Here is a 12,551-nt window from a genome sequence, read left to right on the forward strand (position 1 = left end):
ATTTGGAATTCTGCATGTGCCCAAAATTAAATTATGATGTGTATAAAGGTATATGTACCCTATTTTAATGAATAGTCAGACTTATTTATGTCTTGGTTTTGAGTATTTCTCCTGATTAAATTAATCGAATATATTTTTTGGAATATCATTTTAATATGCCCGTATTTGTCTTTTCAGGAACAGTATGAATTCTGCTACAAAGTGGTACAAGATTTTATTGATATATTTTCTGATTATGCTAATTTCAAATGAAGATTCCTGCCTTAAAATATTTTTTAATTTAATGGTCAGTATATTTTATAAAAATCATGTTAATTTATTTCATAGTTGACATTAATATCTTCCCTAATTTCTTTGTACATATTCTGTTGTGCCTTAAAGGCCACCTGCTATAAAGTTGTTAAATCATAAATATGCTTTTTAAAAATTGGAGTAATGTATTAAGGTCAAATAATATCCCATAAAATATATATTTCTGCTAATATTAGTAAATATCTTAATTTTTCATTAGATTCATATCATTTAATTTCACACATTCAACACCTCTAAATGTTGTCATCTTAATATGCAAAGTGTGCCTCTGCAAGATACTAACCACAAAGCTCACGTTAAGGAAACAGTTGAGGACTCAGAAGTCAGCTGAAAATGCACTTTCCCAACACTGATTTCACAACCCTGAGCAGCAGCATTTTTGGAAGGCAAATTGTCGTGACGATACAATGTAAATGAGGACTTTTGTAAAGTTCTCAGTCTCAGCCCATGCAGTTTATCTTTACATTTTAAAGATCAAAGAAGTCTTTACAACCTGAATCGAGGTCTCAAACACACTAGAGTAGCTGATGACTTTACAGTAATATTTAAAAATGCATTGACTCAAGATTGTGTCTACACCGTCTTGGCTGGATGAGAACGGATGTAACTGCCGGGTCTTCCCGTTGACCCATCGTCTTGGGTACAACAAAGTCAGCCATCGGAGCTGCACTCCGAAGCACCACTTGCTGTCCAGCTGCCTGTCTGTTTGGCCCAGACAACTCTCAGAGAATCAAACCAGCTGCCTCTCCCATTCTTCCCTCCCATTCTACCACAGCAGCCTGTGCTGGTCCAGAGCTACGCCTGGAGGCTCAACACGAAGCCACCTCCCACCCAAACGATCAGACGAACAGAGCGTCTTACGCCCGCAGTACAGAGGAGCACACATTGGGATGGAAACAGTAGAATAACCACAGGCAATTAAACTTTACATTTTCTGAGCAGCATTTTGGTATTTACACATTTCTTGTAAAAAGCTAAGATTGTTTGTAAGAAAGGAATCCTTAAAATCTAGATTTACACCATTTTTTAAAGTCCCACCTTTCAATGTTTAATAAAAGAAAAAAGAAATCCTTAATCTAAAAGCTAGATTATTTTTGAATGGAAATACTACTGAGACCATTGACACTGGACAATAATAATGATCCCATAGCCAGGTAGGATCGGCTGATGGGGGAAAAAAGAAGGATAGGGTGTGAACGTCCCAACATTGAATTTCATAGCAGTTATCTTTCTATGGACATTAGGTACCCAGCAGATGAGCACAACATAAACAAGAAGTTATCTGGCCTACCTTACTACTAAAAGCATTTAACACATGCATTTTTTGGTACATCTTTTGTTTTTTAAAATCGATATAAAGGCCTTATTTGACATTTTCCCTGGTAACGGATCACACCCTCATGTTGCAGTGCTCATCCCCTATTCATGATGGTGTGTGCAAATGCAACCCCAGGACACGTTGTTCTAATAGGCTCACAGGGAATCAAGCTTCTTGCCCACTCCATGGCTCCGGGCCCCATCCAAGGGCAAGACTTGGTGCCCAGCTGGAAGGATGCAAGCACACTTGTGACTGCCATCCTCACCAGCTGCATGTCTAGGCTGCCCTGCTGAATGTGCTTCTCTCTCATTCTCTGTACAATGATTCGGCATCTCGGTGGAAGAGGAAAAGGGAGCTTTTTGAGGCTTGCCAGGTCTCTTTTGTTTTCATCGTTAAAATTTCAGATCCAAAGCCTTTTTTTGACTGAAGGAGAAGAGAGGGAAATAAGCTTCCGTTCAGCACCTGAACCCTAGAAACAGAGCCAGCTTGCTACGACGAAGGTGGCATTACTCTGGTAATTCATTTGAGAGTTCAAAGTCAAAGTCAAGGGGCACAGGCTTTGTTCATGTCTAGGAGCCCTCTGTCAGAATCCTTGAAGCCCTTTAATGGTCTAACTGGCATCTCTTGTATCAAGAAGTACCTTTAAGGTAGACCTTTTCAGGGTGCCCTCAGGAAAGGGCCCTGCTCGTGGTTTTTCCTGTCCCTTTAGACCAACCCCAGGTGTCTGCTGCAGGGGTTCTGCCTGTTCTCAAACCTTTTCCATTCCAGAAACAAAGCAGAAGCCACTTCCCCAGGTGGCAGGACTCTCCCTGGAACGCAGGACGCTCCCCTTCGCCACCCAGGGCAGCATCTGCCTTTTAGAGGGGCCAGTCATTACAGCCTCATGGCCTCTACCGAGGCCCCTGTTCACACAATCTCCTGGGCCTTAGAGCAACTCATGCTGCGGGGAATCAATCCCTGGGGGACTCCATATCGTCTCAGCAACCTGGAAAGGTAATCTCTTCTTTCCTTCAGTCAAAGAAAGTCCATTGTACATAACAAAACAGCCCCAAACAGCCCAGTGCCGACACCAGTGTTCCTTTCACCTTTTCCTCTGTTGCATGCAGTTGCGTTCAAATGCCAAATAGTGATTAGAAGCTGACCATTCTGATCTGTGTGTGATACTGGTCACTGTGTGACTGCCTTTACGGTTTCTCTCCATGTGCTATATGAATGAAGAATGCATACCAGTGTTTTAAAAGGTATTTTTATGTGTTTTTAAACACTTTTTAAATGAGCCTGACACCTGTGTTTCAGCATTTGGAGACATACCCATGTTCTTTTAAGTGTATGATTACTGATACTTTATTGTTTGTTCAACTAAGTTGTGTTTAATTTATGTGCAATCTTTATAATATATGTATGTTATTACAGCTTCAACTATCATATTTTCTTTGATTACATTTATAATTTGATATTGCTCTGATTATGCCAGTGAATGTTGCTGAATTATTTGTATATGCAAACTGCAAGATTTAAACCATTCTGACGCAAGGATAAACCTTTACTTTGACTACCAGCCTGTGTCTTTTTCTTCAAATCTCTTAATTTCATTCTTGTAGGGGGAAAAAATCACCTGCTATGAGATGGTGTTTGCTGTTGTGGACCCTTTTGTTACTGGTTTCTCCCTATGGGTCTGTGGGTCCCAATGTCCCATCCTAGACAGGCAGCATTTACTCTGCTGTGAATGTGGTCTTGGCTCTTCCCTTGGGGTAAGCAGACCTGGACACATGAAGGTGCAGGCCCAGCTGGACACAATGGAGAGGGGCAGAGGGATCCAAGGAAAAGGAGGCATGGAGGAGGTATAGAGGAAGTCACCAACTGGGCATCCACCAGGGGCCAATGAACTCAAATAGCCCTGCCTGAGCCCAATGCCGCAGAAGGAGCTGAGGTCTGCAAAAGTACAATTGCTAGACCAGCCTCAAAGATAGCCCCTGTCAACAGAAACACACAGATAGGACACTGAGTGCTGAGGGACCTCAGGAGAGACAGGTAGGTAGTCAAAGGCACAGGTTAGGGTATGCATCTCAGCAAGCCACTCAGAGAAGCGTTATTGAGACTGCACTGAGAGCTCCACTCTGCTGAGATGCGTAAGGGGTCTCCCCACATCTACTGCATGAAGCGGCAGGATGCTGGAGCACTGACCCATGGCTCTCGTCCATCAGGTGGAAGGTTGGTTCCAAGGCTGCCGGCTCCCTGACATATGCATGCCCCTCTTGTGGGCATACTGTTGCCAAAATCGGAGGAACATCCAGGGCAGTGACGCTGAACACCCAAGGAACCCGCTGTGGTCACCAAGCTCCCAAGCTTGGCCTCTAATGCTTAATACTGAGCGTGGTGGCTGTGTGTCAGTGGGGAGCAGTCAGTCCAGGGGGGCCTCAGGCCATCTGCTGAGTTGCTGGGAGGGCAGCTTCAGGGTCCAGGACAGCCACGCCCCAGCGGGGGCTCACACTGCCACTTCCACATTCAGTGCCCACAGCTGGTCTCCTACTGGGTCCAGAGTCTAACAGAACCAACTGCCCCTTGTCTCGAAGGATGGGACAATGCCAGCGAAAAGGGGGACGTGTTTGTTATAAGCATTCAAACCAAACGGAAATACACCAAGAGTCTATATGCTTTCAGCCGTTTTCCTAACGCCCCTCCCCATCTCAACCCACGGTAACTTTGGAGTACCTCTCAAAACAGACAACACTCTGCAATTTAAATCTGTATAGTCACAGAAACATACACATTGTTTGTTTTTATGACCAACAGTCAAACTCCTGGTATAGCATCAAATCCAGGACGACCATTGTCAAAATCCCTTTATGTTCTGCTAAGAAAGCAAAAATGCTGCTGTTTATTCCTGTAGGATCCCACCAAGTTCATGATAATCTTGATGTTAGGGAGGTTAATATGTGAAAGTCACATATTAAGTGACTGGACCGCAGTGATACAATCATAACTCACTGTAGCCTTGACCTCCTGGGCTCAAGCAATCCTCCCATATCGGCCTCCCAAGTAGCTGGGACTACAGGTATGTGCCACCATGCCCAGCTATTTCTTTTTTTTGTAGAGATGGGGGTCTTGCTATGTTGCTCAGGCTGATCTTGGACTCCTGGCCTCAAGCGATTCTCCGGCCTTCACCTCCAAATGTGCTGGGATTACAAGTGTAAGCCACTGCCCCTGGCTATTCAGTGCTATTATGTTCCAGATTCTTCCTTCACCTTCTCATAGAGAAATCCCTAGCAATGAAGAATGTATGAGCCATGGGAAATATCTTGGAGCTTCAGGAATCTAATAAATATATTCATGCTCTGATGATGATGATAATTAGCATGTATTGATGCTTACAAGCTTTGAGTAAAATGCTGTGTTTTACACATATTGTCTCATGTAATCTTCTCAACAATGCTATGTGCAGCCTCATTTACGGATGGGAAATTCTCTAGCAAAGTTAAATGACTAAGTTCACACAGCAGCAAATTAGACAAGCTAGAATTTACACCTAAGCATTTGACTCCGAAGTCTAAACTCTCGCTAGGAATTTACACTGCGCAAGGGTGTGGAATGCATGCCAGACATCACATCAATTTTGCAAATGATAAAGGAGCACCTGGCAGACAGGCAAGGGCCAGGATAGATTTTAGAACACCCCGACCTGTGAGAGAAGTAGAGAGACCTGCACCAGCTCTATTTCTGCAGTGACACACACAGGTGTCAGAGCCTTTCCAGTCAAAGGCGGGGAGCCTATCCTGCTTTCCCGTCACCGAGACCTGGGGCTGTGCTGTCAATAGAGTTTTTGTTTGTTTACTCTTCAGGTGACATCAAGAGCTCCCCCTGGGAGGTTGGGTTGCGGAGGCTGCTCAGGAACCCCACTGGAGAGATGGGTCAAGCAGGTATCCAAGTCCAATTACCTGGCTCAGGGCTTGACGTCACAGATGTGGGACTGTCAGAGATGGGCAGAAGAACACGAAGCTGACTGGGGCCCTCGCAGAGCATGACACAACAAACCAAAACTCCTTCCTGAAATCACCGTGCACACTGCGGGAGGGGTTTCCTGCCACACATCATGGGCACTTTCTGTTTTCTCAGGAAGAGCAATAGCAATGAAATCCACATTGCCAAATTATGGAGTGCTATGTGCCTGCATGGCACTCAGTGCCAGGGATACCAGGATGGGGGTTTGGTGACTGTGTCCTGGGGATTCCTTGGGGGTCTGGAGCATCTGCACAGCATGGCAATCAGCTTCTCCAGCTGTAACCAGAGTGCCAGGAGATTCCTGCAGCTAGTCTAGAGGACTTTTCCAGGAAGCCCAGCACGTGGTAGGATCCCAGCTGCATGAAATCATTTTTAGTTACGTAGCTACAGTTTACTCTACGGAGTCGCCGTTTGCCGTGTTGACTCTCAGTGACAGCCCAGGGTGTGGGCTGGGGTCTGAACCCTCTTCCCTGACCAGACTGACCACTGAGCACTGCTCTCCCTCCCTTCCTCCTCAGCCTCTCCTGATGGTGATGAGCCCCAGGTGCACCCACCTGCTAACTTTTCTCTTGCTCCAACAGCAAGGCCTCTTCTTCAGGACTAACCGGCCTACCGCAGGCTCCTGCCCCTGAAACTTGCCTGCAGATTCACTCCCAGGATCCATGCCAAATCGGGGTCACCAGAGGAAAGTTAGGGCATGTACTTTCATCTGCTGACTTGGGGCTGCCCTGGGTCAAATCCCTGTCCCTCAACTCAGCACCTCTTCCAGCAAAGCAGACACGGCTTCGGTTGCAGGCAGTTCTCAGAACACAGCGGCAGTTCCTGCAGGGCTAACAGCGGCTGCGATGACTTACTGGCCCAGAGAGAAAATGACCATCCAGCCAAGTTGTTGAAGAAAGGAAAACAGAACGTCATGAACCAGTCTCTCTTACACTGGCCTGTCGGCCCCACCCCCACTTACTTTCTTTCCCCACTCTCCCCATAATAAACACCAGGGTTTTAAGACCATTTCATCACACACTTTGTTGGACATCTCCTGGGGCTGGTCACTGGGATACAGTAACCAGGAAATACACAGTCGGCCCTCGTGAATGAACAAAACTTACCACCCAAGGAGGGGAGCCGGAGACTCAGTGGGTTAGCTTCTACAGTGCTACGTGCTACAGAGAGGTACAGAACAATTCCAACTTGCCCCAACCTGGACGACAGGCATGGGGGTGAGGGCGCCCACAGGGAAGAAGGCTCCCTTCGGCTGAGCTCAGTACTGGATGAAATGATCTTGGTGGGGCAGGAGGGAAAGTTCCAGGCAGGGGAAACAGAGGGGGTGTGTGGTGGCTGGGGGTGCCTGGCTAATCAAGGCAGGGGATGGTGAGTGCAGTGGCTCACGCCTGTAATCCTAGCACTTTGGGAGGCCAAGGCGTGTGGATCACGAGGTCAAGAGACCGAGGCCGTCCTGGCCAACATGGTGAAACCTCATCTCTACTAAAAATACAAAAATTAGCCAGTCATGGTAGTGGGCACCCGTAGTCCCAGCTACTCAGGAGGCTGAGGCAGGAGAATCGCTTGAACCCAGGAGGAAGAGGTTTGCAGTGTGCTGAGATAGTGCCACTGCACTCCAGCCTGGCGACACAGAGAAACTCAGTCTCAGACAGAAAAAGAAAAAAAAAGAAGGAAAGCTCAGGAAAGGATTGGGGGCCAGATCACAGGCCTTTGGAGGCGAAAATGTCAAAACAGCTTCTATTTATTGGGAATGTCCTATCGCACAGAAATTCACTTGGAAACTGAAGCTCAGAGAAGTTACCATGCCATAGTGGGAATAGGTGGGTATTTGTTCTCAAACAGCCTAGAGGAATGGGCAGTATTTGTGAGATCCCCGCTTCCCACCAATACCAAGTGAAGATGTGTTGTGTAGAAGTGTTCTCCATCTATTAAATATGGGGGTAGCCCTTGAATGAACGCTTCTAATCAGTCATCAACAGCCCTGTAAGATGAAAACCACCCTTAGCATGCTCTTGAAATACTGTACTTACCAGGGTGAGAAAAGGAGCTGACACATGTCAGCGAGATTTCTGGTTAGAGCTGAACTCGAGGGATTTTCCTACTAAACAGAATATTCCACTCTACAGGCATATGGCTGGATGACGTTTTTCTAATGTGAGGTTCATAATTACTAGTAAGTCTGAAGTGTTAGAACAACTTGATCATAGCAACATTCCTACTCAAGGTTCTGAAGCTGGGCTAACTAGAAGGAAGCATTTACGCCTCACACCTTCCAAAGTGCCTCCACGAAGAGCTGTCCTTCCTTGAATACCCTCCCCCACTCTGCTCTGGTACAATCCCTGTCCCCTTTGCAGCCTGCGGAGCCCTCAGATGTCCCCTCCCTACCCCTTTCTATTCCCTCCCTCCAGCAGAATGTCATTCTCCTTATGATCACGGACAACGCTGTCAGAACACTCTCATGGCAGCCAATATAGCACAAGCCAATAACAGATTTCTGCATCCATTGAGCAAGTATTTATGATGTTACCTGGCTCCCCACCAGACACTGGGGAGACAAGTGTGGAGACCAGGCGCTGCCTGCATAGGGCATGCTGGGGGACAGCTACCCTGTCAGGTGTGCCATCCTCACCTCCATCTGGCAAGGTGGGCGAATAGGGGAGTCCAAAGAGGTGACCTGGGGTGGGGGGTGGGCTATTCTCTGATTAGGGGAACAGAGAGAGAACAGGGGACAAAGGAGAAAGTAAATGGAGATGAATAAGTTATGTCTACGGGTCTGAAGCTGGAGAAAGAAGTCTGGGCTTCAAAAGAGATTTTGGAGGCAACAGCTCACAAGGATACGACCCTGAAACTGTGGCTGAAGGGGCTGAGTGCTCAGTCCCTCCAAGGACGAGGATGCTTCTCAGAGTACTGGTGTCACTTCATGTACCAGGTGGCATCAGGCTGCCAGGTAGTCAGAAAGAGAACAGGCAGGAGCAGTGCCAGTAAACTTCCGGAGCTTTCAGTAACAGGTAAGCTGGAGAGGTGAAGAGGAGGAGCCACAGTCTGAAGTCAAGAAGCACTGTAGCTGGGACCGAGATCCCGTGGGGGGAGGCTGTCTCAGGTGAGAGCAGCCCTGCTTACAAAAGCACTCCCAAGAGACAAAGGCAAGCCATGAGCCACTCCTTACAAGTCACTCTTGGTCCCTAGAGATGTGTTCACAAGTCATCCTCCAAAGCACAACTTTATTTCCAGAAAGGAAAGGACACATAAAATAGGACTGTCCTGTGCAGAGGTCCGGTAGCCTCAGTGTGGGGGCCAAATGCCCCCCAGCCATTAGAAAGACAGATCTTGCAAGTTCCATTCATTGGTGCACTGGCCCATTCATTCGTGTTTCCCGAGTGCCTGCTCAGTGCTGGGACAGCTGAGGATGGACGTTCCTGCCATCGTGCTCTGGAGGACACAGGTAAACATTTAAACAGTGACACAGTGTGGCAGGGGTCACAGTTGGGGCTGCTGTAGGGTGGCTGTGGGTGGTGATGGACCTCAACACTTCATTCTGCAAAGCCGAGGGCAAACCTTGGCTCAAACTCCTTCCCGAAGCCCCCCATGTTCAACTGTTCTTCATCCGGGAGCCCAGCAGTGCTCCCAGTGAAGTTTAAGAAGCCCATTCAGACCCAGCATATCCCAAGTTTTCTTCCCTTATGCAGACTGACAGCTTTACTTACAGAATTCACTTTATGACAAAAACTGTACTAGAACTTATCACAAAACTAGCTTTATTATATTTTTCTCAGTTAGATTTTTGTGTTAAATATCTTCACTGTCCTGGTGACTTCTGGTTCTTATTTTCTTGATGCATATAATGTCCTCAGCCTGTGTGGGAAGAAAAACATAGAACTCTTAAGTAATTTAAACACCCATTTTCATATGGACCCTCCTCTGCAAAACCCCAAAGGCGTACTAGGTATTATGCAGGTCGTTAGTTGTAGAAAATTAATTTTGAGGTTGGAAATAAGTTTTAAAATATATTCCATTAGAGTTGTTTTTTCTTGACTTAAACTGCTTTTATTATGCAGTTTTTTACGCTTAAATACCGTGATCTTTTCCTACAAAATTTCCTAACGCATTTTTAAGCTGACAAATAATAAAACTTTCTTCATCAATGCATACATTTTCACAAACTAAAAAATGTCACTCAGAAAAAGTGAGCTCAGCCAGGATTGAGTCTCTTGGTTCTCCTAAACCAAGCAACCCCTGTGGACAGAACCATCCCCACCTTGCGTGGATGGGGACCTGCCTTGGTCTTCACTCTTGCAGTGGTTTTCACCTCTTGGCTAAGCGGGAGAGACCGTGGTGAAAAGTATGCCTATAAGCTTCTTACTGGAAAAAAATTTATCTTATATATGCATTTTCCGGGCCTACCAACACCCACTGAAGAACACAGCAATAGAGGAGTATGTGTCGGAGGTCTCCTGGGTGGTTGAGTGAGAAAAGGCTGGAACGCCCCCAGCAGAACACACCAGGCCTGGCTTAGCCTTGGGCCTGGTTGCCCTGTGTTTAGGAATCATCCTAGTTAAAAGATTTGCTTTTACCCTTCTTTGGTTTCATTCTGATAAAGCAGCACCTTCCAGACTGTGAATTTGGCAAGGGTTTGGAGCCTGAGTTTGATGTAAGGCTGGAAGGGTGAACGTGCTGACCCACATTAGCTGTGTACCCGGTGTCCCTGTGGTCTCTAGGAGCTTGTCTGGCACTATCAGGTGCTTTTTCTTCCAGCCTGTTCCAGAAGTACAGTCCCAGAAGTACAGTCTCTGACTTAGGACACCAGCGTGGCCATCAGTATCCTCTGAGCCTCTCCTCCTCTTCCCTCTATGGTACAGCTATAGGCATTTCCCAACTAGGACTTCCTGCCCACCACCAGACACACAAGTCCCCCTTCCACTGGCTGCCTGGCTATGTAGCAGGTCCTGGGGACACCTGGGAACCTTTCATCTTCTTGGCAGCTGAAGCGTCCTCGTTTGTGCTGAAGAGGTCTGTCGTTGGACAGCTGTACTCGCCAGGATTCTATATCTGAGAGGTTATTGCTACATGAGTTTCGCTTGCTGAACTCAGAATATGGTAGTTTAAGGCCCAAATTTTGTGTGTGCTAAGAATTAAATTTATACCACTCACAAAAAGGTAGCAATTCAACGTATCTTTATTTTAGCTAAACCAAGTATTCCCCAAAATAACACTAATGGAATTCAATCCTTACTATGGATTTGTCCACATGATAGTAATTATGAGTGGCTAAACTTGATGTGATTTCAGCAGCACTTAAAGCTCATTAGCTTAGATAGTCTCTGGCTGGAGGAGGGGTGGAGGGCAGAGGCACCTCCCACTGATCAGGAACTCTCACATAATGGGTATGTGCCTCAGGGACACCTCAACCTCTGTTCCTTCCACCTTTCCAAAGAATTCCTTGGAAAATTTTCTCTTTCAATAGTTTTTTTTTTTTTGAAATAACTTTTCGGTTTCAGTGGGTTTTTTTGAACTACACAAAGGCTGAAGACATCTCCCTAACAATTGTATCATGAGGTACATCATAAGCAGTCAGAAATTAGCCACTCGACAAATTCCTTTTCTTCCTGAAAAAAGTCTTCATAATGTGAATTTGCTATTTTAAGTGGAATTCTCAAAACAAACGCAACAAAATATAACTAAAATGACAAAATATATGTCTGAGCTTAATATTCCTTCCACTAATGTAACTGGGAGCTGGCAGAGTGCTGTTCATGTTTTTGGTTGACCTTTGCAACCTTGGGCAAAAATACATTGAAACATTCTGTCTCTTTTAAAAAAGGAAAATGGTAAATGGCTTACCTTCTTCGGATTTTCTGCACACCTCTTGACACTGCGCGTGACTCTCTGCACAGATTCGCTCTCCAAAGTGCTTGCTGCAGACTGGCTTTTGGTCTTTCTTGATCTCAAATGCACGGAGTCTGAATTTCCCGCTTCTCCTTTCCCTTCCTGATTCTGCACGAGAATCCCCGTGCTCTTCTGCCCTTCGCTCTCCTCTGCCACCTTAGGCTGGGAGCTCTTATTCTGTCTAACAGACCTCAAGCACCTTTTGTTTTCACTGGCTTTGCCTCTAGGTACGGCTTTCTGGGCTCCATCACCTGGACTCTGAATGTCTATCTCTTGGGAGGTCTTCATGGGCTTCCTTGCATTTCTGTTTATTTTCATTCTTCCTGCTAATATAAGGACCTCAGTTTTCGGCTGTTCTGCATCAGTCTTATTTTGGCGTCTGGTACGCAGAGACATTCCCTAAAGAAATGAGAAGACATCCACAAAATTCCAATAATTAGTAAAACAAACTTCAAAATTCAACAGGGAGAACAATCAACAGCAAACTAAAAGGAGAAATCATTTGAAAATTACCCACTGATGAATTTTCTAGGAGACCTGGCATCTAAGTAATATGTGGTACTTTGCTCCTATGGAGAAATGACTGTCTCTGCTGACAAATTATAAATAAGGAATTCAGGATAAATTTCAGTCATGATGCCTAATGAGACATATGTCAAATCTAATTTTTACAGTTTACATTATAGAAAGAAGCTCAGTTATTCATTCATTTACAGGGAGTACATGAATTTCTATTCCTTTAATGATCACTGCTAAGACAGAATAGGAAGATGTCATTTCTGGGGTTTTTCCAAACTTCCCTGCATGTAGCAGGAACCTCTCTGTCTAACAGTCCAGACAGTTTTGTCCTTCTCAAGAATACACAGTCCCTGTTGATACTGTTCTGATAGTTAAAACAGTGACATAGATGGTATTTTTAACCCAGTTCTGGTGATAGTATCCAGAACACAGAACTGAACCACCCACCCAGCCTCTGATAAATTTTTTAAACATCTGAAGATGAACATTACTCATTTGGCTCCTGAGAAACTTCTAAGTT

At 45.6% G+C, this 12,551-nt stretch overlaps 2 protein-coding genes across 12 annotated transcripts in view; one reads left to right on the plus strand and one right to left on the minus strand.

Moving 5' to 3' along the window:
• PTPRE (protein tyrosine phosphatase receptor type E) overlaps positions 1-3,188 on the plus strand; it is a 177,120-nt gene extending 173,932 nt beyond the window's left edge. For 4 of the 5 annotated variants that reach the window (XM_032282005.1, XM_032282003.1, XM_032282006.1 and 1 more), the window contains one exon: positions 178-3,188. In XM_032282005.1, coding sequence (XP_032137896.1) covers positions 178-252 — 75 coding nt within the window. In that variant the 3' untranslated portion in view covers positions 253-3,188. The remainder of the gene's footprint in view (positions 1-177) is intronic. The other variant, XM_032282004.1, reaches the window with a different exon arrangement.
• A 4,937-nt stretch (positions 3,189-8,125) lies between these two features.
• Positions 8,126-12,551, minus strand: part of MKI67 (marker of proliferation Ki-67) — a 29,777-nt gene continuing 25,351 nt past the window's right edge. For all 7 annotated transcript variants that reach the window (XM_032281997.1, XM_032281998.1, XM_032281999.1 and 4 more), the window contains 2 exons: positions 11,468-11,911; positions 8,126-9,481 (listed from right to left, as the gene is read on the minus strand). In XM_032281997.1, the coding sequence (XP_032137888.1) occupies positions 9,416-9,481; positions 11,468-11,911 (510 nt within the window). In that variant the 3' untranslated portion in view covers positions 8,126-9,415. The remainder of the gene's footprint in view (positions 9,482-11,467; positions 11,912-12,551) is intronic.

Source organism: Sapajus apella, unplaced genomic scaffold (assembly GCF_009761245.1).
Source record: "Sapajus apella isolate SASKATOON/1434 unplaced genomic scaffold, GSC_monkey_1.0 scaffold13, whole genome shotgun sequence".
Taxonomy (NCBI): domain Eukaryota; kingdom Metazoa; phylum Chordata; class Mammalia; order Primates; family Cebidae; genus Sapajus; species Sapajus apella.